Source organism: Musca domestica, unplaced genomic scaffold (genome assembly GCF_030504385.1).
Source record: "Musca domestica strain aabys unplaced genomic scaffold, Musca_domestica.polishedcontigs.V.1.1 25, whole genome shotgun sequence".
Lineage (NCBI taxonomy): Eukaryota > Metazoa > Arthropoda > Insecta > Diptera > Muscidae > Musca > Musca domestica.
This window is the reverse complement of record NW_026712277.1, coordinates 8,232,096-8,258,060: the sequence shown is the minus strand read 5'-3', so window position 1 is coordinate 8,258,060 and position 25,965 is coordinate 8,232,096. Positions and strand designations below refer to the sequence as shown.

The 25,965-nt window shown below is 39.8% G+C and overlaps 4 protein-coding genes across 4 annotated transcripts; 3 read left to right on the top strand and 1 right to left on the bottom strand.

The window, feature by feature from the left end:
- The first annotated feature begins 256 nt into the window (after positions 1-256).
- Positions 257-2,131, top strand: LOC101891109 (uncharacterized). The gene has a single exon (XM_005181582.2). The coding sequence runs from the start codon at positions 257-259 to the stop codon at positions 2,129-2,131; it is 1,875 nt and encodes a 624-aa protein (XP_005181639.2).
- Positions 2,132-5,022: 2,891 nt separating this feature from the next.
- Positions 5,023-6,840, bottom strand: LOC101891281 (uncharacterized). The gene has a single exon (XM_005181583.2). The coding sequence runs from the start codon at positions 6,838-6,840 to the stop codon at positions 5,023-5,025; it is 1,818 nt and encodes a 605-aa protein (XP_005181640.2).
- Positions 6,841-16,762: 9,922 nt separating this feature from the next.
- Positions 16,763-18,613, top strand: LOC101891809 (uncharacterized). Its single transcript, XM_005181586.2, has one exon. It carries the CDS (start codon positions 16,763-16,765, stop codon positions 18,611-18,613), a length of 1,851 nt encoding a protein of 616 aa, XP_005181643.2.
- Positions 18,614-22,148: 3,535 nt separating this feature from the next.
- On the top strand, positions 22,149-24,059 carry LOC131802831 (uncharacterized). The gene has a single exon (XM_059123505.1). It carries the CDS (start codon positions 22,149-22,151, stop codon positions 24,057-24,059), a length of 1,911 nt encoding a protein of 636 aa, XP_058979488.1.
- Positions 24,060-25,965: the final 1,906 nt, after the last annotated feature.

Below are 25,965 nucleotides of genomic sequence, written 5' to 3'. Positions count from 1 at the left end.
AAAAAAAATCCCCCTCTCCAACTACGCCCCTGTGCCTGCAATTTTGTAGCAACTTTCAATTTCATGTCCTAACACCAGCAAGTCCTATTATTAAAAAAATTACAAATTTTATTGCAAAAAATACGCAAGTAGGCACTTGAAAACAGAGAGAACGGAGAAAAAAAACAAAAAACGGAAATTGCAACAACTTCCGCATCTGGGCTTCATAGCATTGCCGAATCGTTTGCAGTAGTCAGCAGTTTGTGTCCCAATCCAAATGGCCCTGAACAGTACCATAGCCTTGCTGATATTGACCTCGAGCCACGTTATCCCAAGCAGCAATGGAGCAACGAACCACTCTCACCCGCAAATGGTCAACAGCTCTTTGCTAATCGAAATCGTCAGAAGTTTACATAATTTAAACGATTTCAATAATTTCGTGTTTTTCATCTCGGATCGATTGACCAAGGACACGCATACGGCTGCCGAGTTTTTCCACGATTTTTGGCATGTCTTTCCCACGATACCGATAACCATAAAGGTGGATAATACCGAAAATATGGACGGATTTCTAAGTATACCCTCACTGTGTTTGGTCCTGACCACCGCGCCCAATGATCCCATAATGCGAGTGGCATCGATTGGCCTAAAGGGTTTGCGTTATGTAAGGACTCTCTTTATTCTATTTCCCTTTGCGGGAGAGGATAGCAACGAGGAGCTCTACGAGACCATATGTCAAATATATCACTGGGTGTGGAGAAAACAATTCATTAACACGGCCCTGCTAACGATACGTAATGGAATATTCATACACGACCCCTACCCTGAGCCAAGCATTGCGAATTTAACCCACAACTGGACAGCGGAACAATTCTTCGTTACCTCCAATATGGATTTTAAGGGCTATGAAATACGCACACCCATACACCATGATTTGCCCCGCGTATTCTACATGACCAAGCCGCGACGTTTCATTACCAAGAACCACTTCGTGAGTGGGGTGTCGGGAAAGCTGTTCACCTCTTTTGTGGAATTTATCAATGCCACCTTCAATGAGACCACAACCAATGAGCTGGGCACTCAGCCGGTAAATTTGAGTGACATCATACGCAAGGTGGGTGGCAAGCGTTTGGAAATCAGCCTACATTCCTACACCGATATGCTACCCAAGAAAAGTGGCACCAGCTATCCCATTGGCATCAATGACTGGTGCATAATGGTACCCTATCACAATCGCACACCCGACCATCGTTTCATTAAATCCAGTTTTCGAACATATGCCTGGTATTTGGTTATCTTCAGCATTGCTTACATAACCCTGGGAATTTGGTTTTGTACTCCAACGCCCCAGCGCGACTTAAGCCTGTCATTTATACAAGCCATATGCTCGCTGCTGCTAATACCCCCCTTACGGGTACTCACCTTACCCTGCTGTCGCATGCGTTTTATTTTTATCATTCTCTTTGTGCTCGGTTTCATCACCACCAACTGGTATGTCAGTAAAATGGCCAGCTTCCTGACGGCCTCCAAGGAGCCACAACAAATCAATACCATCGCAGATGTCATCGCCGCCAAACTGCCCATTATGATAATGTCCTATGAGTATCAGGTGCTCAAGGATTACAATTTCCCCCAAGCATTTATGGATCTGATCATTAATGCCACCAAACCCCAAATGGATATGCATAGGGATCGCTTGAACACCACCTATGGCTATAGCACCCAAACTGATCGTTGGAATTTCATCAATATACAGCAGCGCTATCTGCGCAAACCCATATTCCGCCTTTCGGATATTTGCATTGGACCCTATTATCACATATATCCCATACAGAAAGATTCTCACTTGGCCCGCCCGCTGCAGACCTTTATTTTGCTGGCCTCCGATGTGGGTCTCATCGATCACTGGGAAAATGAGGCATTTGCTGATGCCCTGCACTTGGGCTATGTCCACATGATGACCGTGGATGAAATATTACCGCCTCTGTCGTTAAGTTTTTTCCGTTCCATTTGGCTCCTATGGGCCATGGGTGTGCTGTTAAGTATTGCCGTATTTGCTTTTGAATTTCAGGGCCAGGCCACATGTCGAAAGTTACGGGAGTTTTGTAAGCTACATGCCACAAAATTTTGCAATAAATTTAACGGAACTTAGAAATGAGAAGAGGAAATGGTAAAAATTTTTATTTTTTATAAATTTCGGGTAGGACGGGCGGAGAAATTCTGGGCAACATTAAAAATTTAAAAAAAGAGTATCTAAAAATTTTCCTATGGACGATTTGAAGACTTGAATGTCTTTAAATTAAAATTTGGGAGAAGACTTATTTTCTCTGGTAGAGATATTTTACAGAAGACTTGAAAATATTTCATGGAAGACATGGAGGTTTTTTCATAGAAAATCTGCTGTCAATTAGAACTGAAAATCCTCATTTGCGAAGGTCTTAAACAGATGACTTGAAAGACTTTAAAAGAAAACTAGAAGATCTTGCACAGAAGATGTAGAGGTCTTTTTTTGAAGGAATTCCTCATAAGACTTGGAGGTTTTCCTTAGAGAACTTGAAGGATCCCTCAGAAAACTTGAGGTCTTTCTTAATAGACTGGAATGTCTATCTTTGAAGAAGGTTTTCTATTGAAGACCTTCCAAGGTAGATACTACGGTAGATACCATAAAAGATTTGAAGATTTTTTAATATAAAAGTAATAGCCTTGAATAGAAGTCTTAAAAGATCTCCATAGAAAATTTGAAGGTCTTCTTTTGAAGATTTGAAGGTTTTTTACAGAGAACTTGAAAGTCTTCTCTTGAAGATTTGAAGGTTTTCTATAGAGAACTTGAAGGTGTTTCAAGGTTGCTGCTAACGTCTTCGATAGGTGATTGAATATTGAAACAGAAGACGTGAAAGTCTTTGTTGGGAGACTTGAAGGATTTCCGGAGAAGACTTGGAGGTCTTCCTTAGAGATCTAGAAGGCCCTCTTAAAAAACTTGAAAACGTGAAGATCTTCCTTATACATCTTGAATGTTCTTCATAGAATATTTGAAGGTTTTCTGTAGGGAACTTGAAGGTCTTCCAAGGTAGATTCTAACGTCTCCGTAGAAAATTGGCGATTTACACAGAATACTTCAAAGCCTTTCTTAGCAGACTAAAATATCTTCCTTTGCGGATTTGAAGGTTTTCTGTAGAGGACTTGAAGGCATTCCAAGGTAGATGATAACATTTTCCGTAGAAGATTGGAGAAGACTTGAGAGAGGAGACTTCTTAGGAGACTAAAATATCTTCCTTTGAGGACTTGAAGGTGATTCGTAGAGAACTTGAAGGTTCTCTTAAAAAAAATTGAAGGTCTTTCCTAAAAGTCTCGAATGTCTTCCTTTGAAGATTTGTAGGTTTTCTGCAGGGGACTTGAAGACCTTCCAAGGTAGATTTTAACGTCTTCCATAGAAGGTTTAAAGATTTGCTATAAAAAAAACATGTATGCCTTTAATGCAAATCTTTAAGGTCTTCCATAGAAGACTTTAAAGGCTTCATTTGAAAATTTGAAGGTTTTCTGTAGAGGACTTGAAGGTCTTCCAAAGAAGATTTGAAGCTTAAAAAAAACTTGAAAGCCTTGATTACAAGAGCTTAAGGTCTTCTATAGAAGACTTGAAAAGATTTTCTGTAAAGGACTCGAAGACCTTCTAAGGTAGATGCTAATGTCCTCCATAGAAGATTTGAAGATTTTTATAAAAAAAAAAAAAACTAGAATGTCTTTAACATAAGCCTTTAAGGTTTTTAACATAAGCCTTTAAGTTCTACCATAGAGTTTTTTTTAGGTGTTATATAGGATAGAGAACTCTGTATAGGTATTCTATAGAATATAAGACCATCTTAAATCTACGACTATAGTAAAGAAGATCCTCAAGATCCCCCTTCAAGGTCTTCTTTATGATAAAGGACCTTCTAAAGTGTATCCATAGTAGAAACGACTGTGTTAGGTCTTCTAGAGAATAAGATATCATTTAAGGGGCTCTTATAGAATAGATAACTCTCTGAAGGTCCATTATAAAAAGAAGGTCCTCTAAAGGACTTCTATAGGCTAGATTTTCTACAGAATAGATACGCCTCTAAACGTCCTCTTGTAGATATAAAGGCCTCTAGCTGTGTTCTTGGAAAAAAAGACCCTGCGACTCCAGAGAAGCTTCCTATCGTATAAAAGACCTCTTGACGGTATTATTTTCTCTAGAAAGTCTTTCCAAGATATTCTCTGGATAGAAGACATCTCAGGTGTCATCTATACTCTGGTGTACCGCTCATCTGTCATTTACCATATGTCATCTATTCGCTAGAAGAGCTCAGCTTTTATAGCATTTTTTCACCGGCTTTATATTCCAGTGAAGATCTCTTAAAAGCGTTGTGTTGGATGAATGAAAAACCTACCACCACAGATAAAGGTATATTATCTTCTATTTTCTGAAAAATCTGCCGCGATCTTCTATTTTATTAAAGGTTCTCTGCTCGTCAAAAGGTCTTCTATCTTCTAAAAAATCTGCTACGATCTTCTATTTTATTAAGGAGCTCTCAAAGATTCTGGCAAAAAAAGCCTTGATTGTGTATGTTTTACATACATGAACATCGAGAGAGGATAACTCTCTCTCTCTCTTCCTCTCTCTCTCTCAGTTAAAATTGTTTGTGCTACTTTCTTACAAAATAGAAAATCTCTCTCTCTCTCCCTCGCTCAGTAAACATTGTGTGTTACGTCTTTGCGGAAAAGATAATCATGAAATCAAACGACTGGACTCCCTTCTTCATTGAAATTTGAAAAGCTATTGTCCATTTGCAAAGCTAATTTGTTGTTGCAGATCTGGTGGTGATTTTACTGAACGAGGTTAGCTTTTTACACAAAACTATGATTGTGTGTTAACTCTGGTGAATTGCCCATGGGAGGTTTGTTGGCTAGTCCTGACTTAACGGCTTTATCTTCAAGACTAAGAGAATTCTGTCAAAAATAAAAACACACACACAAAAGCAGACACTCACACACAGTATATCTTTATTCTCTTCACTTCCCATCACATTATTTTCCCCGCTTGCCCTTTAACCAGGCATAACCACATTCCATGAAAAACGTCAACACACTGACAATATAGACAGCAAACAAAACCACAAAAACAATCATAACATGTTCCATGTGGGCCGAAGTATACTCCTTGTCGGTATTGAAATGTTGCACCAAACCTGCCTGCAAAGCATGATCGAAGGCATTGTTCTCAAAGTACTCCAGCAGACCCGACGAATACATGTTGCGTATAAAATACTCCATAGAACGTTTCACGGGTGTATCCGGTTCCATGGGGAAACCCAAATAAAACGAACCAAAACAAATATCCGTCAATTTGAAGAGACCCTGCTTCAGATGGCCCTGTTGCATGGCCAGAAAATTCCAAACATCATCGGTGACAAAATAGGCATAGCTTTTGTTTAGCCTCAGCTGGTGTTGGGCAAAGGTGGCACTGTCCACCTGCCTGATGAGCCGCAGGAAATCTTGGCTTAAATTCAAACCTCCGGACATTAGGAAATCATATTCATAGTCGATTATCATCACGGAGATGTTTGCCCTTATCAAGTCTTCCATGGTATTGATTTGTCCACGAAATATGGTCACGGTGAGAATACTGCCCAGCAGCGAGGTATAGTTGGCAGTCAAAAAGAAACCATGGAACCACACCGCAGCATAGAAGAGAAACCTCATTATGGAGGGATTTCTTATAGTTCGACTGGCCGCTATGTTGATGATGAAACAAAAATTCTCCAGCACACTGTCTCGTATAAGCCATATGAGGACATTCCTTTTGACGACCGTGCGCTTTCCCAGCGACTGGACATATATCCAAAGGCCATCGATGATGCAGAGTATGACAAAGGTGCCCAACACGGCATACCATATGGCATTTGTAAAGGGTTTGAGGGCATAGTAAAATGTTGATTCCCGATTCCATTGCGGCACCATAATGCACCAGCGCACCACCATTATGGGATAGCTGATATCCAGATTATCATCGGTGCTAAACAGGGCATAGGCATGACTCAGGATAATAACCTCACCATTTCGTATCAAATTTAAAGCTGCACGCATATCGATGACATCTCCTCCCAACGGGTCCTTGGGCATTTCGTAGACCTCCATGGAGGCATTGACATATTCCAAGAAGACATTCAATATACTAAAGGATATGCCACGCTGCACCACATTACCCTGGCCATCATGGGAACTGAAAACATAGGGGACATCCTGGCGCAATGGAGTCTTATATTTATAGCCATAGGCATCCCAGCCACCACTGGACACCTTACTCATGGTGCTACTGAAGCTGCTAAAAAAATTCGTACGCTTAGCAATGTGTATCTCAGGAAAACTGGTGATGCCATATAAATCCGATGATCCATTCCTATAGCCAACATAGAGTAAGCTAAGTTCAAAGTTATTCCTCTCCAGCACATAGAGAGTCTCCTCCGCAATGCGAAAGTCATCAATTCTGTCGACAATGACCACAAAATTCAAATATCCATGACGTCCCTTCAGCACCAAATTATGTACATCCAAAATGGGATCATCGGCAGAGGTGGTAAGGACAACGCCCAAATAATTCCTTTTACTGTCCGTTTGCATAATGCGATCGCTCAGGGTATTGGTCAGCACCTTTTGGGGTACAAATGTTCTCGCATGCAGTGTTAGCATGAAGTTCTCCAAATTCTCATGGTGTTCCCCATTCAAGCGTTCCGATATAAACCAAATCACCTCGGGTATTTTTATATAAGCCACCAGCGGTAATATGTAACCCATAAGGAAGGCGGTGTCCCAGGTTGTATTGACGTTTTGACGTAAAATATCCATTGCTTGACGACGTTTCTTTAACAAATGACTTGTTCCGTTTGCCAAGCGACAGACAAGCTTTTCGTTGGCTCATCCAATGCATCCTTGGGGAGTTGTATTTGTAATATGAACATGCTTCCCTATGCCTTGGAGGTTTGTTTTGTTATTTATAGTGAGGAATTTTTGTTGATGGAGGAAGTTATTTTAAAATCAAATTCAAAATATCCTTCCATTGGAGGTCCTTGAACTTCACCTTAGAAACAAGTCAAGGATACGAATTTGTAGATTGAACTGTCACCCAAACACATTGGGATAAGTTATAAGTTTATGTCAGAAGTTAGGTAGTTTATGTCAGAAACTCGGCAATTAGGGGTCACCTTTGGGCATAAGACTTCTCGGAGGTATTTCCCCGATAGAAGACCTTCTAAATATTATTTAGGTAGAAACCTTCTATAGGTCTTCTTAAAGGAGAAAGTATTCTAAAGGACCTTTTAAGGGAGGGGACCTATTAAAAGTCTTCATTGAACGCATTTTAAGCACTTCTAATAGATAGAGACCCTCTCAAGGGATAGAAGACCTTCCAAGAGTCTTTTATAGGATAGATGACTTTCATAGGTTTTTTATAGGATAGAGGGCTATTTTAGGTATTATATAGGATAGAGGACCCTGTACAGGTATTCTATAGAATATAAGACCACCTTAGATGTATGAGATGGGAACGTATTCTATAGGATCTAAGACTATAGTGCGGAAGATCGTCAAAAGACCTTCAATAGCGTAGAAGATCCCCTTAAAAGTCTTCCTAAGGACGACTGTCTTAGGTCTTCTATAGAATATGATATCGTTTAAAGCACTCTTATAGGCTAGATAACTCTCTAAAGGTCCATTATTATAAGAAGGTCCTTAAAAGGACTTCCATAGGATACATAGGTCCTCTAAAGGACTTCTATAGGATATATAGGTCCTCTATAGGACTTTTATAGGATAGGTAGGTCATCTAAAGGACGTCTATAGGAAAGAAGTCACTCGTAGGTTTTCTGGAGGATAGATCCCCCTCTAAACGCCTTTTAGTAGATAGAAAGGCCTCAAGATAAAAGAAAGAATACAATATTCGATCAACGACTCCAGAATAGCTTCCTATTTTATAGAAGACCTCTTGACATTCTTGTATTCACTAGAAAATCTCTCCAAGTTATTCTCTGGATAAAAGACGTCTCAGATGTCATCTATCCTCTCGGATACCATTCGCAAGGAAAGCTCTCCAAGAGCTTAAATTTTGACATAAATTTTCTGAAAGGCTTTATATTGCAGTGAAGATCCTTTAAAAGCTTTGTGGTTAATTAAAGACCTATCCCAGTTGTTTCTTAGATATAGGTATATTATCTTTTATTCTCTGAAAAATCTGCCAAGATCTTCTATTTTTTTCAAGGAGCTGTCAAAGGTTCTCTGCTCGTCAGAAGGTCTCTCAATGTTCTTCTATTAGGTAGAAGGCTTCTCAAAGCTTTAATTTTCTTAAGTAGACCTTTCAAAGGTCTTCTAGTCCCGAGACCTCTCAGAAATAATCTATCAACAGGGATACTCCTCAAAGGTTATTCTATTTCTAGAAGAGCTCTCTTAGGGCCAAAAAAAACCTTTTTATGGAGCGTCTCTCAAATCTCTTCGTTTCCTTAGAAGCCATTCAAAATGTTATTTTCTTTCAATGTCCTCTCAAAGCTTTTTGATTTGTTCAAAACCCCTCTAAGCTTTTTTGATTATTTTTAAGATCTCTCAATGCTTTTTTCTATTGGAAGTCCCTTCAGAAAATAGAATACTAAAAGATCAGCTAAGATCTTTCATTTTTGGAGAAACTGTCAAAGGATCTCCACTCGTCAGAAGATCTTTCAAAGTTCTTCTATTAGGGAGAAGGTTTCTCAAAGCTTCTATTTTCTTAAGAAGACCTCTCAAAAGTCTTCTAGTTTCGAGACCTCTTAGAAATCATGTATCAGCTGGGATGCGGCTCTAAGGTTATTTAGCACAGAAGAGCTATCCTAGGGCACCAAAGGTCTTTCTTGGGAGTGCTTCTCAAAGCTCTTCTATTCTTTACAAGTCTTTCTAAAACATAATTTTCTTTCTTCTCAAAGCTCTTCTAACTCCTTAAAAGACTTATATTCGTTATATCTAGTCTTTATATGATCTCTTAAAGGTCTTTCTATAGATGGTCTCTCAAAGCTCTGCGTTCTTTAGAAGTCCTCTCAAAAGCCTTATTTTCTCTCAAGTTTTCTCAAATCTTTTTAAATCAACATAAAATTGATATGATTTAATGTACAGTTCTTTTAAAAGATCTTCCAGCAAATTTTTCAAAGATTTAACAAAGGTCATGAGTTCTTCTTAAGATGGCCGGAACGGTCTTCTAGAAAATTGTTCAAAGATTTATCTAAGTTCATTAGTTCTTCTTTAGATGGCTCCTCGACGTTCTGTTGTTTATATATCCTTCCAAAAGTCCTTGTCCTCGTTAGAGGGGCTCTCAATGTTCATCCAGCGAAGAAGCCATCTTTTTTTGATGGAAGAACTCTCTAAGATCTCTTATTCGTTAATACGGCTCTCAAAGCTCTTTAAATGTGGGAGATCCTCTGGAGGCCTTCTTACCATTCATTCAATCGCATTGAATATCCCTTTAATATTAATTTACAAGTTGTTCTTCTCCCTCCCACTCCTTTCAAAAGAGGAAAAGTTATCCTTCACTTCTTGGAAAACATCAAAGTATGCATCCCCAGAGACAGGCTGATAAATGTCATGAAACGACAACGGAAACAATTGGAGGAAATTCAAGCAACGATGAGCTCAATCTATAATAGAACCAGGAAAATGCAGTCACGTGTGCCTTCTGTGAACGTAACCCTCTCTCTGTCTGTCTGTCTGTCTCTCTCTCTCTCTCTCTCTCTCTCTCTCTCTCTCTCTCTCTCTCTGCACATACACACACACAATAAGAGCCATTGAAAACAGTGTAATGATTAAACTGTAAGCAGAAATAAGGAAATTGGGAGAACATAAAAGTGCGACCCTCTCTCCGCCCACAAAAAAAAATCTCAAAGGATTTAAAACAGGGCTAGCCAACCAGCTCTGATTTAGAACTTCTAAATTCTTTCTATCAAGAAAGAATCTTTTCCACCTCTACTATCGACAGAAAATCTCTCGATTTTTTTTTATTTCTAAAAGCGCTCTGCAAAATCTGTTACATATTTAAGTCCTCTGTAATGGTTAATGTCTTTGGAAGACCTGAAATGTATTTATTTATTGAAGAAACATGGAATGACCCTTAAGCAGCGCCAGACAATAAAGAGTACTTTTTTAGCTCCCATACATTACTCTCTCAAAACATTGTTTTTAAATCATTCTGATTATGTGTGTGGAGAGAACTGCTCTCATTGAAGGCACCAGTGCCTGTTCAAGACTGGGCCTGCTTTAAAGAGTAATATAGCGAGGAGTCTGAAAAACACATTTATGCATTAAAAAATATATAAAATTAAATAAAAAAATTAAAAATGTATTTCCTCAAAATTTAATTTATTTTCAATTCATTCTTCTCTTCTTCGCGTGACAAATAATTTCCAAAATTAAACACAAACCTCCCAAAACATATATCCCCAACATCAATGCGAATATTACCACCAAATGATCCATACCGACAGCCTGATATTCACCAACTGCCCTGATGATTCTCAGCTGACCCGACTTGACGGCATGATATAATGCCTTCTGCTCACAAACCTGATACAGACCCGACGAATGAATACGAAAAATAAAATATTCCAAATTACGCCAAATCGGTGAATCCTTTTCCATGACATAGGCCAAGTGGTACGACCCGAAGCATATCTGGGAAAATTTGAAGTGTCTCTGCTTCAAGTGTTTTTGGGAGTATTGCAAAAAATGCCAGCGATCTTCGGTGGTAAAATACCCGAAACTTACATTCATCGATAGCTGATGGGCATAGAAGAACGAGGAGTTGACAACCAGCAGCAATTGCAGGAACTCCGGTTGTAATGGGAAACCTTGAGATTCCAAAAATTCCAATTCATAATCGATTATCATGATGGGCAGCTGTAGGCGTATTATGTCCTCCAGGGTGTTGATTTGCTCGCGAAATAAACTGACAGTCAAGGCGGATCCCAGATAGGAGCAGTAGAGGGAAGTTATGAAAAATCCAAAGAAAAAAATCGAAAAATTATAAAGAAAACGTTGCCAACAGCCTGGGTTGGAGAGGGGAAATGTGGGACTGAGGTTAAGTAAAAAACACATGTCGTTTAACCACAAATCCAGGAAATGAAGAGATTTCTGTCCTAGATGCCACATCAGGAAATCCATGGAGCATAGCAAAAATAAGACCAATACCACCATGAGCCATACCTGGCACTCGAATGGCTGCAGGGCATACAAATTGGTGGATAGTTCATTCCTTAGGGGTACCATTAGACACCATTTGACCACCAGCAATGGATAGCTTTTTTCCAGTAGCTTATCTTTTTGGAATAAGGCATAGGCATGGGCAGAGATGTGGATTTTCCGGCTGCGAACCAAAGACATGACATTCTGCATGTTGACAACATCATTTGCGGATTTGTTTTTGGGATATTCCACTAAACGACCATTTATGGAGTCCATGAAACTCTTTAGTATGGTATAACTGGTACCTTGAATCTGTCTGGCCCCATTTGCTGTCAGGTAGCTAAAAACTCCTGGAATATCCTGTTCCATGGGGGTATACCATTTATAGCCTCCTGTGTCGAGGGCAGCCAAAGCCAATTGTTTAAATTCCCTTGCAAACCATAAATCGTAGTCGGTGTAATTTTTTAACTCAAATTCTGGAAATTGTTTGAAACCAAACAGGTTCGCACCGCCTTCCATGGAATCAAAAAATATAAATGTATTAACAAAATTCCGACGGCTTAAATCCCTGGCCAAGTTTTCAATGGTTTCCACATCACCGACTTTGTGGGTGTAGAGCAATAGGCCGATATAGAAATGCCTTTCGATAAGTAAATCATTGTGGACCTTCATAATGGGATCCTCCAGTCCCGTTGATATTACCACAGCTGTGGACACCCGTTTGCAACCGATCTCCACCATGCGAACATCCATCCATTCGGTCCACACAAATTGTGTCAAATAGTTGCGCTGCGAAAGACCTTTCATGAAACCATCCACCTCCTCCCGTTGTTCACTCTCCAATGCTTGACTTATAAACCACACAATTTCGGATACCGATGTCCGATTTATATAGGAATCCAAAAATCCATACAAATATTGAAAATCCCATGAAGTGGCCAAAGATAGGCAGCCAGATAACACATATGCAAGAATTTTCAGTTCCATGTCTACGGGATGTTAGTTTGAAACTAATTTACAATTATGAACAGGATTTATGAATGTCCATCTAGATAGTGTCATGATTCCCAGGGAGAATATTAAATATGAAAACATTTTTTATGAACATGAATCGGTTTTAATTTAATTAATTTAAAATGCAACACTTTTCGCGGAACACTAACAACCAATGCTGGTGTTTTTAGGTGAGGTGTGGCTAAATGGGGTGAATACACGAGAAGTTATCATAAATTAAATGTGTTGAAAAATAATAAAAAAAAAGGACAGCGCCATCTGTTTTTGAAGTTCTAGATTTCCAAAAATTTATTATATCCTTCACCTTGAAAAGGAGGATATATTAACTTTGTCATTCCGTTTGTTACATCCCTAAATATTCGTCTTAGACTAGAATAATGTCACTAAAATCATCAAAATACCGAATATAGGAAGGTACCGTTATATGGGGGCTATACAAAGGCTTGGACCTGCATGGACAATTTTCTGTCATAGACTGTAGTATCCATTACGAACCTCAAATACCAAATTTAAAACATTTCCGGTGAATAATGTCGCTAAAATCAAAGAATACCGAATATTGGGAGGTACCGTTATATGGGGGCTATACGAAGACGTGGACCTGCATAGTCAATTTTCTGTCATAAACTGTAATATCCATTGCGAACTTCAAATACCAAATTTTAAACAATTCCGGTGAATAATGTTGCTAAAATCATCAAAATATCGAATATCGGGAGGTACTGATATATGGGGGCTATACGAAGACGTGGACCTTCATAGATACATTTCTGTCATAGGTTGTAGTATCCATTACGAACTTCAAATACCAAATTTGAAACATTTCCGGTGAATCATGTCGCTAAAATCATCAAAATACCGAATATCGGTACCGTTATATGGGGGGCTATAGGAAGACGTGGACCTGCACGGACAATTTTCTGTCATAGGCTGTAATATCCAATACGAACTTTGAATACCAAATATCTCTAGGATGGTTAGTAATGAAAGTGAGATATATCGGTCCACCTTTTAGTATAGCCCCCATAGATCCATGTTTAGGTATAGCTCCCATATAAAGATACCCACCGAAGTTCGGTATTTTCATAATCCTAGTCACATTTATCCACGAAATTATTTCAAATTTGGTATTTTAGTTGTTGTTGTGGCAGCAGTAGTACATATGGATGTTTGTGTTCTGCTAATCTGGTTCAAGCTCCAGGTTTAAAAATTCGGGTAATTAAACGGACTGTAGTCAGAGATCTTCTTATCACACGCCGGTCAGACGTCACGCATATATTCCTCAATTCGTGCCCAATATGAATTGAGACTACTACACCATCCTGAACGTAATTTCGCCAAAACTACCCTGGTTTGTCTAAGCAACTGGCGTTCTTCTGCTGCAATGGATGGGAGGGGTGGACTCCGAGGACGGCATTCATCCTGTAATTGCTGATAGCATCTGCGACTGCATCGGTATGAATGTCACTCAGACCCGTCTGATATGCTTCTGGATCTAAAGGTTCTCTCTTATAGCGTTGGACCTCCCTCTCTCGATCGTGTATATACTTCCAGACACGCCTAGGTGGGGGAGTTGTATCCACCATACGATGGTTGGGATGACTCTCATGGTAACACCGAAGCCGATACTGCAACGAGAGCATATGAAGGATTTTCGCCACCTCATGTGGATGGTCCACTGGTGTCATGAGCAAGCACCCTGTCGCAGTTCTCAGGGCAGCATTGTGGCAGGTCTGGATGTGCTTCCACTGCGTAGCACTAGTATTCGCAGACAACACTAGAGCCGCATAGCTGACCTCAGACCCACCTATCGCGTTATAAGAGGTCAACAAGGTTTCCTTGTCTGCACCCCAAGTGCTGCCGCCTAGTGTCTTGAGGACCTTGTTCCTATTTTCCATGTTGTCGCAGATAGCTTTGGCTTGCGCGGACGACTTGAACATGCTGTCGAATGTGACCCCTAGAATCTTGGGGAAGTTCGTGGTCGCAATTAAATTTCTGTCGACCTGCACATTCAGCAGTGTTCTCATCTCCGCAGCTCATGTGATAAAGCGTATGGTCTTTGATTTCGTGGCGAATATTTTCATATTCCTCGCATGGAAATATGCGGCAAGCTTCGCGAGATACGGGTTCAACCTTTCACATATGTCAATGCTTGAAGTAAAAAATTGTCTATGGAGGTTCCCGTTTTTGTATGGCCCCCATTAAACGGACTCAAATTTAACAGCATTATGCAAACGGTATTAAAGTTGTCGCTCTATATTTCAGGTAACACGCTTGAGATTATGAATTTTGCACATATTTGTGTTTGGAACTAAAAAAAAGAATTAAAACATCCCAGCTCTGAATGACCTCACCTCGGATTCACAAAATAAAACACATTTTTTGGCTGAATTTGATACAATTTATTTCCGATTCATTAAAAACACACCACACTTCACTCCTTCCCTCTATTTAAATTCATAATCCCTGTGGACCAGAATTAATGCCATATTTTCATTTTTTCCCCTTTTGAAATCCGCGCTTTTCTACATTTATATACCGCAATCTCCAAAAACAGGCATAACCAAGCGGCAGAACACATTAAAGCCCAAATAATAAATAGCAAACGTAAATGCTCAATTCCCGCCGCAGTTGTATCATGAGCCTCGGCCAAACGTTGTATATAACCTGCCGACACGGCATATTGAAATGTCTCATGTTCGTATTTCTGCAGCAAACCATTCGAATGGGTGCGAAATAGGAAATACTCCAAATCACGCCACACGGGCGAATCCATTTGTATGGGATAGGCCAGATGATAGGAACCAAAACAAATATCGGAAAATTTAAACACCTTTTGCTTCAAATGTTTTTGGGCCTCATCCAGAAAGTGCCAGGTATCATCGGTGACAAAATAGGCAAAACTTTTGTTGAACTGAATCCGGTGTGTGACAAAAGTGTGGCTGTCAACGGGACGTATTAGTTTTCCAAACTCCTCGGGCATTTGAAAGCCCTCGGAAAGTAAAAATTCCAGCTCATAATCGATTATCATGACGGGCAATTGGGCCTGAATCAGGTCCTCCATGGTGTTGATTTGGGCACGAAACAGACTCACCGTGAGAAAGCTACCCAAATATGAGGTATAGTTGGCGGAGAGGAAGAAGCTAAAGTAGAAAAGGGTAATGTAGAATAGAAAACGTTTAAGGACCGGAACCTGTATGGGCTTGGGTGTGGTTATGCCCAGGACAACACAGTAATCATCCAACCAAGCCTCAATGACACGACTGAAATATTCTTTGCGTTGAGCCCTGAGGATAATAGTTTCCAGGGTGATTTTAAACAGGTCCATGATTTGTAGTGCGAACAAAACAACAATTATTACCAGCCACACCTTCCATTCGAACGGCTGCAGGACATAGAGAAATGTGGATATGCTGTTTTGTAGCGGCACCATTAGACACCATTTGACCACCATTATGGGATAGCTTTTATCCAAATCATCATCGGTGTGATAGAGGGCATAGGCATGGGCAGCCAAGTCAATTTTCCGACTACGCACCAACTCCAAGACAGCTTTCATATTTACCACATCTCCACCATAGTTGTCGGGGGGCATTTGATATTCTACTATGGTACCATTCAGGGATTCCACAAAATCATCCAGGATACGAAATGTGGTGCCCTGCATCTGGGCCCTGCCCCCCTTATCCTTGTATTTTATGACATGCGGCAAATCCTGACGCAGTGGTGTGTAGAACTTATAACCACCCACATCCTGAGAGGCCGCTAACGCTTTTTTGTACTGCCTCCTGACATAGGCCATAAAATCGGTACGATTTTCCATCACAAATTCTGGAAATTGTTCGTGGCCAAAGAGTTCGTTTCGTCCATTGGTTTGTTGGAAGTACACCATGCCATTGACAAAGTTGCCCTTGTACAGGACATAGCAAAGTCTCTCGATGTCCTTTATGCTGCTCACCTTGGGAGCGTAGATGATGAGTGAAAGGCCAAAATGACGTCCTGTCATTACCCGATTGTGGGTATACATTATGGGATCCTCAGCATCGGTGGTGAAGACCACAACCATGCAATTCCGCTTGGCTGCGGTACGAATCATTCTCACATCGCTGCGATTGGTCCATACGTATTGGGGTTCCCCGGTGGCATCCTGAATGCGTTTTATGAAACTATCCAAATGTTCGGTATGTTCCGTGGTCATCCGCGGACTTAGAAACCAAATGTTGCCCATGGACTGTAGCATGGGGTAGAACTGCATGATGAAATTGAAAATGAAGTCTTCGTTCCATTGCAGTGCGGGGTTGGGAAATAGGGCTAAACTTATCACGGCGACTGCCAGTCTTCGAATGTTCATTGTAAACTGAATGACTTGCCGATTCCTTGGCATTTCCTTGGCTTTGTTTACCTGACACAAGTTCCGATGTTCTCATGTATCCCACCGAGGAATGCAACTCCCAGGGGCATTGTTAATACATGTCCCCCAAAGTGGCTTCTTCATTTTCATGTCTGCCGGGATGGTAGGCAGACAGAACACGTGGCTGGTTTAGTTGTCAAAAAATCGTCAACAATGAACGTTCGAAAATTAATAATCGCCATCCTTGGCTTATCCTGTTTCCCCTCACCCTCGCTGCCTTGGAATGATACCTTCATTGCAAATTTTATCCTAAAACTGTATCCCGTATTAAAGGCCCAAGGCAACATTTGGTTCCTTAGCCAACTGATGACCACACAGCACACGGAGCATTTGGATAGATTCATAAAACGCATCCAGGATGGATCCGGAGAGGCCCAATATGTCTGGAACAATCGCAGTGATGTACGCATCATAAGGACAGCATCGAAGCGTAACTCTGTGGCATTTGTACTCACCACGGGCCCAGATGATCCCGTCATGCATGTCCATAGTCGTGTTATGACGGGACGTCATTTTTACTTCTCCGTCTTTATATATGTGCCAAAGGTACACGATTTCCGGGAGATTGAGAGGCTTGCCCACCTGCTGTACCTGGGTAGCTTTGCCAACAGCATGGTCTACTATCAGCAGCCGAATGGTCAAAACGAATTGGCTGGCACCGAACAATTTCCCCACTTTCAGATGATAAATCTGACGGATTTCACGGTCTATGTTCGGCGGCAGTTCCAAAAAGTCATGTCAGCCAATCAGGATGTGGCAGGCTATAAGTTTTACACTCCCCTGCGCCAGGACCTGCCTCATGTCATAAAATACCACGACAAAATGGGGCGTCTGCAATTGCAAGGTACCACATTTCGTATCCTGGAAGATTTCATTGACTCCCTAAATGGTTCCATTGCTGAATACGAGATGCCAAGGGATAACTATGGTTATGAAGTGGTAAATATGAAAGAAGTTCTGGATTTGGTACGTTCCCGGAAAATTGACTTGGCTGCTCATGCCTATGCCCTCTACCACACCGATGATGATTTGGATAAAAGCTATCCCATAATGGTGGTCAAATGGTGTCTAATGGTGCCGCTACAAAACAGCATATCCACATTCCTCTACATCCTACAGCCGTTCGGCTGGAAGGTGTGGTGCATACTATTGCTGGTGTTCTCGGGTCTGCTCTCCTTAGACTTTTTACGAATTTTCTTAGACTCCTTAATTTTTAAGGAACTGAGAAGGAAATTTCCTAGCCAGCTCAGTGATGCCTGGTTGGAGGATTTTTGCCACATTATATGCATAACCGCACCCAAGGCCATACAGGTTGCTACCTTAAAACGTTTCCTCTACTATGCCACTCTGTTCTTTTTTAGCTTTTTCCTCTCCGCCAACTATACCTCATATTTGGGTAGTTTCCTCACTGTGAGTCTCTTTCGGGCCCAAATCAACACCATGGAGGACCTGATTCAAGCCCAACTGCCTGTCATGATAATCGATTATGAATTGGAATTCTTGCTTTCCGAGGGGTTTCATATGCCCGAGGAGTTTGGAAAACTAATACGATCCGTTGACAGCCACACCTTTGTCGCACACCAGATTCAGTTCAACAAAAGTTTTGCCTATTTTGTCACCGATGATACCTGGCATTTTCTGGACGAGGCCCAAAAACATCTAAAGCAAAAGGTGTTTAAATTTTCCGATATCTGTTTTGGTTCCTATCATCTGGCCTATCCCATACAAATGGATTCGGCCGTGTGGCGTGATTTGGAGTATTTTCTTTTTCGCACCCATTCGAATGGTTTGCTGCAGAAATACGAACATGAGACATTTCAATATGCCGTGGCGGCGGGTTTTATAAAACGTCTCGCGGAAACTCAGGAACATTCATCGGCTGGTTTGGAACATTTGCGACTGCTTTTCATCATATGGGGTCTATTGTGTGGCATGGGTTTGTTTTGTTTGCTAATCGAAATTTGTATTTATAAATATCGGCATTATAAGTTATTGAAATTGTAGGAATATTTTAAATTTATTTAACTGCCGGGGGTACAAATTAAATTTAAATTTAAAAAAAATGTGAACGGATTAATTTAGAGATTCAGAGAGAAGCTTCTTCTAGTTTTAAGTGAGATATTGTAAATGTTTGATATGAAAATAAATTTACTAACTCTATGAATGTATTTCTTTGATTTGCGCCCTAAATTAGGCACTACATTTGTGAATTCTTAATAGATTACTTATAACAAATCACAAATTGATATGTAGGTGGCGTTCCTCCTCATAATACATTATAGGTCTTAATGCACATTTTTCCTCATGGTTTTCCTGCATATCTATGAGAAGTCCTCCTGTTCTATATCAGAAATCGTTTCATTTCTATTTAAAAAGATTTTCTTATTCATCAAAATTGTAACATTTCTATTGGAAGAGTTACGGATTTTTTTCTCTGAAGACCATGTACTCTCCACGACAAAGTCCTACACTTCTCCTCTGATAAAACCAATTGGCGCAATATGGCAACGCCTGTTAAGACCTTTTTCTATAACAATGAATTTATTCTATTTTTTTTATGTTGTCTATTTTTGGAATTAAAATGCATTTATTACCTCTGAATTTATCTTTTATTTGGCGCCCAAAAGTAGACAATACAATTGTCAACTATTTGTTACTTAAAAACAAATCCTAAAATTAACTGCAGATGGCGTTCCCTATCATATATTAAACACTATAAGGAACATCTTTTCCTCATGCTTTCCTTTCATTTTATGGGAAGTCCTTTGTTCTGCATCAGAAATAGTTTCATTTTTATTTAAAACGACCTTCTAACTCCACAAAATTTTTGCTTTTCTATGGAAAGACTTACGAATTTTTTCTCTGAAGACCATGTTATCACCACGTATCTCCCCTGAGAAAACCAATTGGCGCTCTATGATAATAAATTCGTTCTTTTTTTATATGCTGTCTATTTTTTGGAATTAGAATTCATATACTGCCACTGTATTTCTTTTCTATTTGGCGCCCAATAGTAGACACTACAATAGTCTACTATTATGTTACTTAAATGAACTGCAGATGGCGTTCCTTATCATATATTAAACATTTTAAAGAAGATTTTTTCTCATGGTTTTCTTTCATTTAATGGGAAGACCTGCTTTTCTGTATCAGAAACATTTTTTTTATCTTGGAAAAGACCACTTCCAAGAGAAGGTTTACTGATTTTTTTCTCTAAAGAATTTTCGTGCACAAGAATTCCTTCGAAGATTTCCAAAAAAAAAAATAAAATCCGTTAAAAATTCTGTTAAAATCTTAAAAAATACCGAATGGGGGGTACCGTTATATGGGGGCTATACGAAGACGTGTACCTGCACACACAATTTTCTGGCATGGGATGAAGTATCCATTACGAACTTCACATGCGAAATTTGAATCAATCCCGGTAAATAATGCCGCTAAAATCATCAAAATACGGAATATCGGGGGGTACTGTATATGGGGGCTATACGAAGACGTGGACCTACATGGTCCATTTTCTGTTTTGTGCTGCAGTATCTATTACGAACTTCAAATACCAAATTTGGAACGATTCCGTTAAATAATGTCGATAAAATTATCAAAATACCGAATATCGGGGGGTACCGTTATATGGGGGCTATATGAAGACGTGGACCTACATGGCTCATTTTTTGACTTAGGATGTAGTATACATTACGAACTTCAAATACCAAATTTGGAACGATTCCGTTAAATAATGTCGCTAAAATCATCAAAATACCGAATATCGGGGGGTACCGTTATATGGGAGCTATATGAAGACGTGGACCTACATGGCTCATTTTTTGACTTAGGATGTAGTATACATTACGAACTTTAAATGCGAAATTTGAAACAATTCTGGTGAATAATGTCGCTAAAATCATCAAAATACCGAATATCGGGAGGTATCGTTATATGGGGGCTATGTGATAACTTGGACCTACATGGCCCATTTACGAACTTAACCTGCCTACTGGCAAAAAATACATGTGTGCAAAATTTTAGCTTTCTATCTCAATTTGTTCGAAAGATAGCGTGATTACAACAGACAGACAGACAGACAGACAGACGAACATGGCTATATCGTCTTAGAATTTTACGCTGATCAAGAATGACAAAATTAATATACCCTCCATAGTATGGAGGAGGATATAAAAAGGATAATCCGATTTTGCTCCAACTTTGCAAATCCTAATATTTGCAATATCGGTCCACTGCATCAAATACCTCCCCCACAAAGGGTCAAAATTTTGATAGATTATAAGTCTTATAAAATATGATGTAAGAGTCCGATTGTCTTCATATTACACACATCACAATATTTTTATTAACCCAAGGCATGGTGTGAAGATGGAATATATCGGTCCTCTTCTTTTGGCACTTTTCCCACAAAGGCTCAAAATTTTGAATGTCCATGAAGCTCTTAAGACGCGAAATCAACATCTGATTCCATTCAGATTTCACACGTCTCAATATTTCCATAAACACAAGATATATTATAAAGACGGTAGAGATCGGACCATTCCTTCTGGTACCTCCCCCACAAAGGGTCAAAGCCTTGAATAACCAAAAGTATTATAAAATCCGAAATAAGCATCCGGTTATCTTTATATTTCGCACATCTCATTATTTCTACTAACACGAGATCTGCTGTGTAGATGGGGTATATAGGCGCACTCCTTCTGGTACCTCCCCTACAAAGGGTCAAAATTTTGAATATCCATGAAGCTCATACAACGCGAAATTAACATCTAATTCGATTCAGTCTTGGTACATCCCAATATTTCTCTCAGCACAAGATCTTTTATAAAGAGGGTATAGATCGGACAATTCCTGCTGGTACCACCCCCACATAGGGTTCAAGAAAAAACAAAACGCCAAATAAGCATCAAAATCTCTGCGAATTTCACACACACAATCATATGAAGGTGATATATATCTGTGAACCGTCGACTACGTCCGGTACCTCACGCAGATTTTAACATTTTCTACAAATGTCTCATATAGAGTGAAGGGAGTAGTCGATATAGTCCAAACCTGGCACTTCGCAATATTTATATCATATTTATTTAGGTCCTATGCGAAATGGACAATTTTGGGTCATTCCTTCGGAACCTACTCCAAAGTGGGTCAAAAATTTGAATAATCCTAACACAAGTCAAAATATATTTAAATAATCGATCATTGGCTGAGGTTATACTTCTGTCGGCTAAACCGACTGATACTTTTTAACTTGTTTCCATAAGCCCTCTAAGCTTCCACTTACTCTTCTATAACAGAACTCTCTGCTCCTCTACGAAAAGAACTGTGCATATTCCAGCAAAACAATGTCATATCTATTGGTCACATTTTTCTCTGAAGTCCTCTAATCTCTTGCCCTCTGACCATATCCTTAGCAAAGGATGTTTTACAATGTATGACGACATTAATTAAAATTTTATAATTATTTGATGACCCTAACTGATTATATCTCGTCACGAAATGCTTGGGTAATAAAAGTTGGAAAAACATCAACACTATGGCCCGAATCTTTGAACACAAAATCAGTTGCCGTTCAAGCGTGGAAGATTCCGAAACCCAGAAAATTCACAACAAAATGTTAAAAATACAAATACTTTCATTTTTGCTTTTTACCCTGGCCAACTGCTGGAACATTGATTATGTGGGCAAACGTCTGGCCCTGCCCATAGCCATGGGAACCCAGGAAACGCTATTTTGTCCCTGCGCTGAGTGTCAAGATGAAAAACTGGCATTGCTCATGAAATGGATTCAACTGGCCACCATGCATCCCCAGCTGGTCATGTCTCAGCCATCGGATTATGTGCTACGGAATCACGATGTGAAGAGGAATCTTTTGACCATAATGATACTCCAAGATCTCGATGATCCCATTGTGGAGGTACATGCCAATCTTTTGCGGGGACGTCATTTCTATGTTAACATTTGGATTCTCTACGAACCGCAATGGAATTTCACCCTCATTGAAAATATTCTGGAATATTTATATGTCAAGAAATTTGTTAATTCCGATTTGTATTATGTCAATGCCTCCAATGGAAGGGATGAGGTATTTGGCTTTGCCACATTTCCGGAATTCTCAGTGGAGAACAAAACCCATTTGGTGGGTGATATCAAAATGTTCTATCATCGAATAATTGAGAAAACCGATTTAAAGGGTTATCGTTTTGAGACACCCCTACTTATGGATGCGCCCAAGGTCATACGATATTACAACAACAATGGCGAATTGCGGATCCAAGGTGTCACATACAACATCATGGAAATGTGTTTGGAATATTTAAATGGCACCCTAATCGAATCGCAAATGGAATATTCCAGTGATGGTGTGGTGAACATGAAAAACGTCTTGGAAGGAGTGCGCCAGCACAAAGTGGAATTGGCCGCCCATGGTTATGCCTTGTTCCACAACGATGATGAGGTGCAGAAAAGTTATCCCCTGCTAGTGGTTAATTGGTGTCTAATGGTACCCATTACCAACAAGGTCTTTACCATGTTTTATCCCCTGAGCCCGTTCCAGGCAACCGTGTGGCTAAACTTCTTGGTGGCCTTTGTTCTGATCAACATTGTGTCCCACTTTTTTCTCAAGTTCCATGATCTGGATAATCATAATTTTATTTTGATTAATTTTTGCAAATTCATCAATGCCGCTCCACCCATTACCAGCCATGGCAGTGACATGCCCTGGTTCGAAATGGTCATAAATGGTTTCATTTATGTTCAGGGATTCTTTTTGGCAGCCCATTACACCTCCATGTTGGGTAGTTTCCTTGCGGTGACCGTTATCAAGTCGGACATTAACAGCATCCACGATGTTATACACCAACATTTGCCGGTCATGATCATCGACTATGAACTGGAGTTTCTCGAGGAGGAGGTATTGAATCTGCCCCCAAAATTCATGGATTTGTTACATGCCGTCAACACCTCTGTTTTCTATGAACACCAACTAAATCTCAACCATTCCTATGCCTACTTCGCCACCTATGACACCTGGCATTTTCTCAACCTACAACAGGCCCATCTGAGAACTCCGATTTTTCGTTACACGGACATATGTTTTGGCGATTATCATTTGGCTTTTCCCATGGTGGCGGAATCGCCAATTTGGCGTGACATTGAACATCTGATGTTTCGTATTCACTCATCGGGGCTCTACTATTATCACGAGAAGAAATCATTTGAATATGCCCTACGTGCCGGAGTGGTTAGCCATTTGGTAGAGGATCCCTCGTTTCATACTGTGGGTTTTACCCATTTGCGCATGGTTGTGGGATTTTTGGTTATAGGATTCCTCATGGCCTTGGTGAGTTTTCTCCACGAGTTGTGGCAGAGCCGAAGGGAGAGAGAGCGTGCTAAGAGAGTAGATTTGGAGGACGAGGAAGCGGATGTGGCCAATAGTGTTTCATAATTTGGATGGAGAATTTTTTGGGGGATTTTATAGAGAAAACACATACACCTGTAGTTTTAATATGCATGTAGTGGAAAATAAACACACAAACGCTTTTTTACACTTTAATTGTTGATGCCTGATTTCTACGGGGTTTCTCATTTAAAGAAGAAAATCAACCCCTTTTCCCAGAGAAGGACCGATACTTTTTCCATAAAATACCAAAAAAATATTCTCAGAGAAGTTAAAGAGATCTTTTCATAAGTGTGATAATATAGGCTTTTTAAAAAAGACAATAAACCTTCCCAAGGATTATCAGAAAGTATTCTCCAAGAAGGCAAAGCGGCCGCTCATAGAAGTTTACAATTCTCTTCATAAAAACAAACAAAGAAATTTCCTTATGGATTGTCAAATATATGCCTTTTCCTTAACATCGAAGAATGGTAATTTTACCCTCAGCTATATGGCTAGAGAAGGTATATATCATTTGATACGGCCATCGATATAACAGTTTTAGACCATAGGTCTCTTTGGACCAAATCCGTTTCAGGACATTTGTAGTCAATCTAGCGGCGAAAGGAGTATCCGATTCGCTCCAAACTTGGTACATCGTAATATTATTGTCAAATTTGGATCGAGTTCAATAACGACCCACACCTTCTGGTACCTCCCCCACAAAAGGTCGAAATTAAAAAAAATATTTTACTGCACAGAAAGAGAAAGGATAATCCGATTTTACTCCAACTTTGCATATCCGAATATTTCCATCAGAGCTAAGTCAGGTGCGAAAATGGACAATATCGGTCCACTCCATCAAATACCTCCCCCACAAAGGGTCAAAATTATGAATAATTACAACTCTTATAAAAAGTGATGTAAGAATCCGATTGTCTTAAAAATGCACACATCCCAATATTTTTATTAATCCAAAATCTAGTGTAAATATGAAATATGTCGGTCCATTCCTTCAAGCACCTCTCCCACAAAGGGTCAAAATTTTGAATATCCATGAAACTCATAAAAAGCGAAATTAACATTCGATTCCATTCAGTCTTGGTACATCTCAATATTTTCATCAACACAAGATCTCTTATAAAGATGGTATAGATCGGACCATTTCTTCTGGTACCTCCCACACAAAGGGTCGAATAACAAAAACGATTATTAAATCCGAAATAAGAATACGGTGCTCATCATATTTCACACATCCCATTACTTCTACTAACACAAGATCTGCTGTGAAGATGGGATATATCGGATCATTCCTTCTGATACTTCCCCCACAAATGGTCAAAGTTTTGAATATCCGTGAAGCTCATAAAACCCGCAATTAACATTCGATTCTATTTAGACTTGACAAATCTCAATATTTTTTATCAACACAAGATCTGTTATAAAGATGGTAGAGATCGGACCATTTCTTCTGGTACCTCCCCCACATAGGGGTTGAAAAACAGAACGCTCAAAGAAAGCGAAATAAGCATCCAACTCTCTTCAAATTTCACACATCCAAAGATATGTGCTAACGCAAAGTCTGTTGTGAAGATGATAGATATCTGCCAACCACTTCTGGTACCTTACCGAAATGTAAAGAAGCGACTTGATCGAAACCCGCGTCACAGTGGCCGAGAAAAGGCTTGTGAGCTGAACATATCACAATATTTCATTCGGCAAATGTTAAAAAATAAGCTCGGTAAAGCCATTGAAATTCCAAAAAAAATCAAGAACTTACACCGCAACAGAAAGAAAATAGACTCAAAAGAGCTAAAGAGTTGCCTCTCTTGGCCGAAAGTGGTGAACTGCCGAATTTGGTTTTCTTCGACGATGACAGCAGTTCCTTGTCCAGCGGTTTGTAAATAAACAAAATGATCCGCTCGTGTTTTCTTGCCAAAGCGATCAGCTGAAAATGTGCACCTTCGGTTGGCCA

What these genes read in the sequence shown, in the direction of transcription:
- LOC101891109 (XM_005181582.2), top strand. Translation starts at nt 257, where the DNA reads ATGGCCCTGAACAGTACCATAGCCTTGCTGATATTGACCTCGAGCCAC.
- LOC101891281 (XM_005181583.2), bottom strand. Translation starts at nt 6,840, where the DNA reads ATGGATATTTTACGTCAAAACGTCAATACAACCTGGGACACCGCCTTC.
- LOC101891809 (XM_005181586.2), top strand. Translation starts at nt 16,763, where the DNA reads ATGAACGTTCGAAAATTAATAATCGCCATCCTTGGCTTATCCTGTTTC.
- LOC131802831 (XM_059123505.1), top strand. Translation starts at nt 22,149, where the DNA reads ATGGCCCGAATCTTTGAACACAAAATCAGTTGCCGTTCAAGCGTGGAA.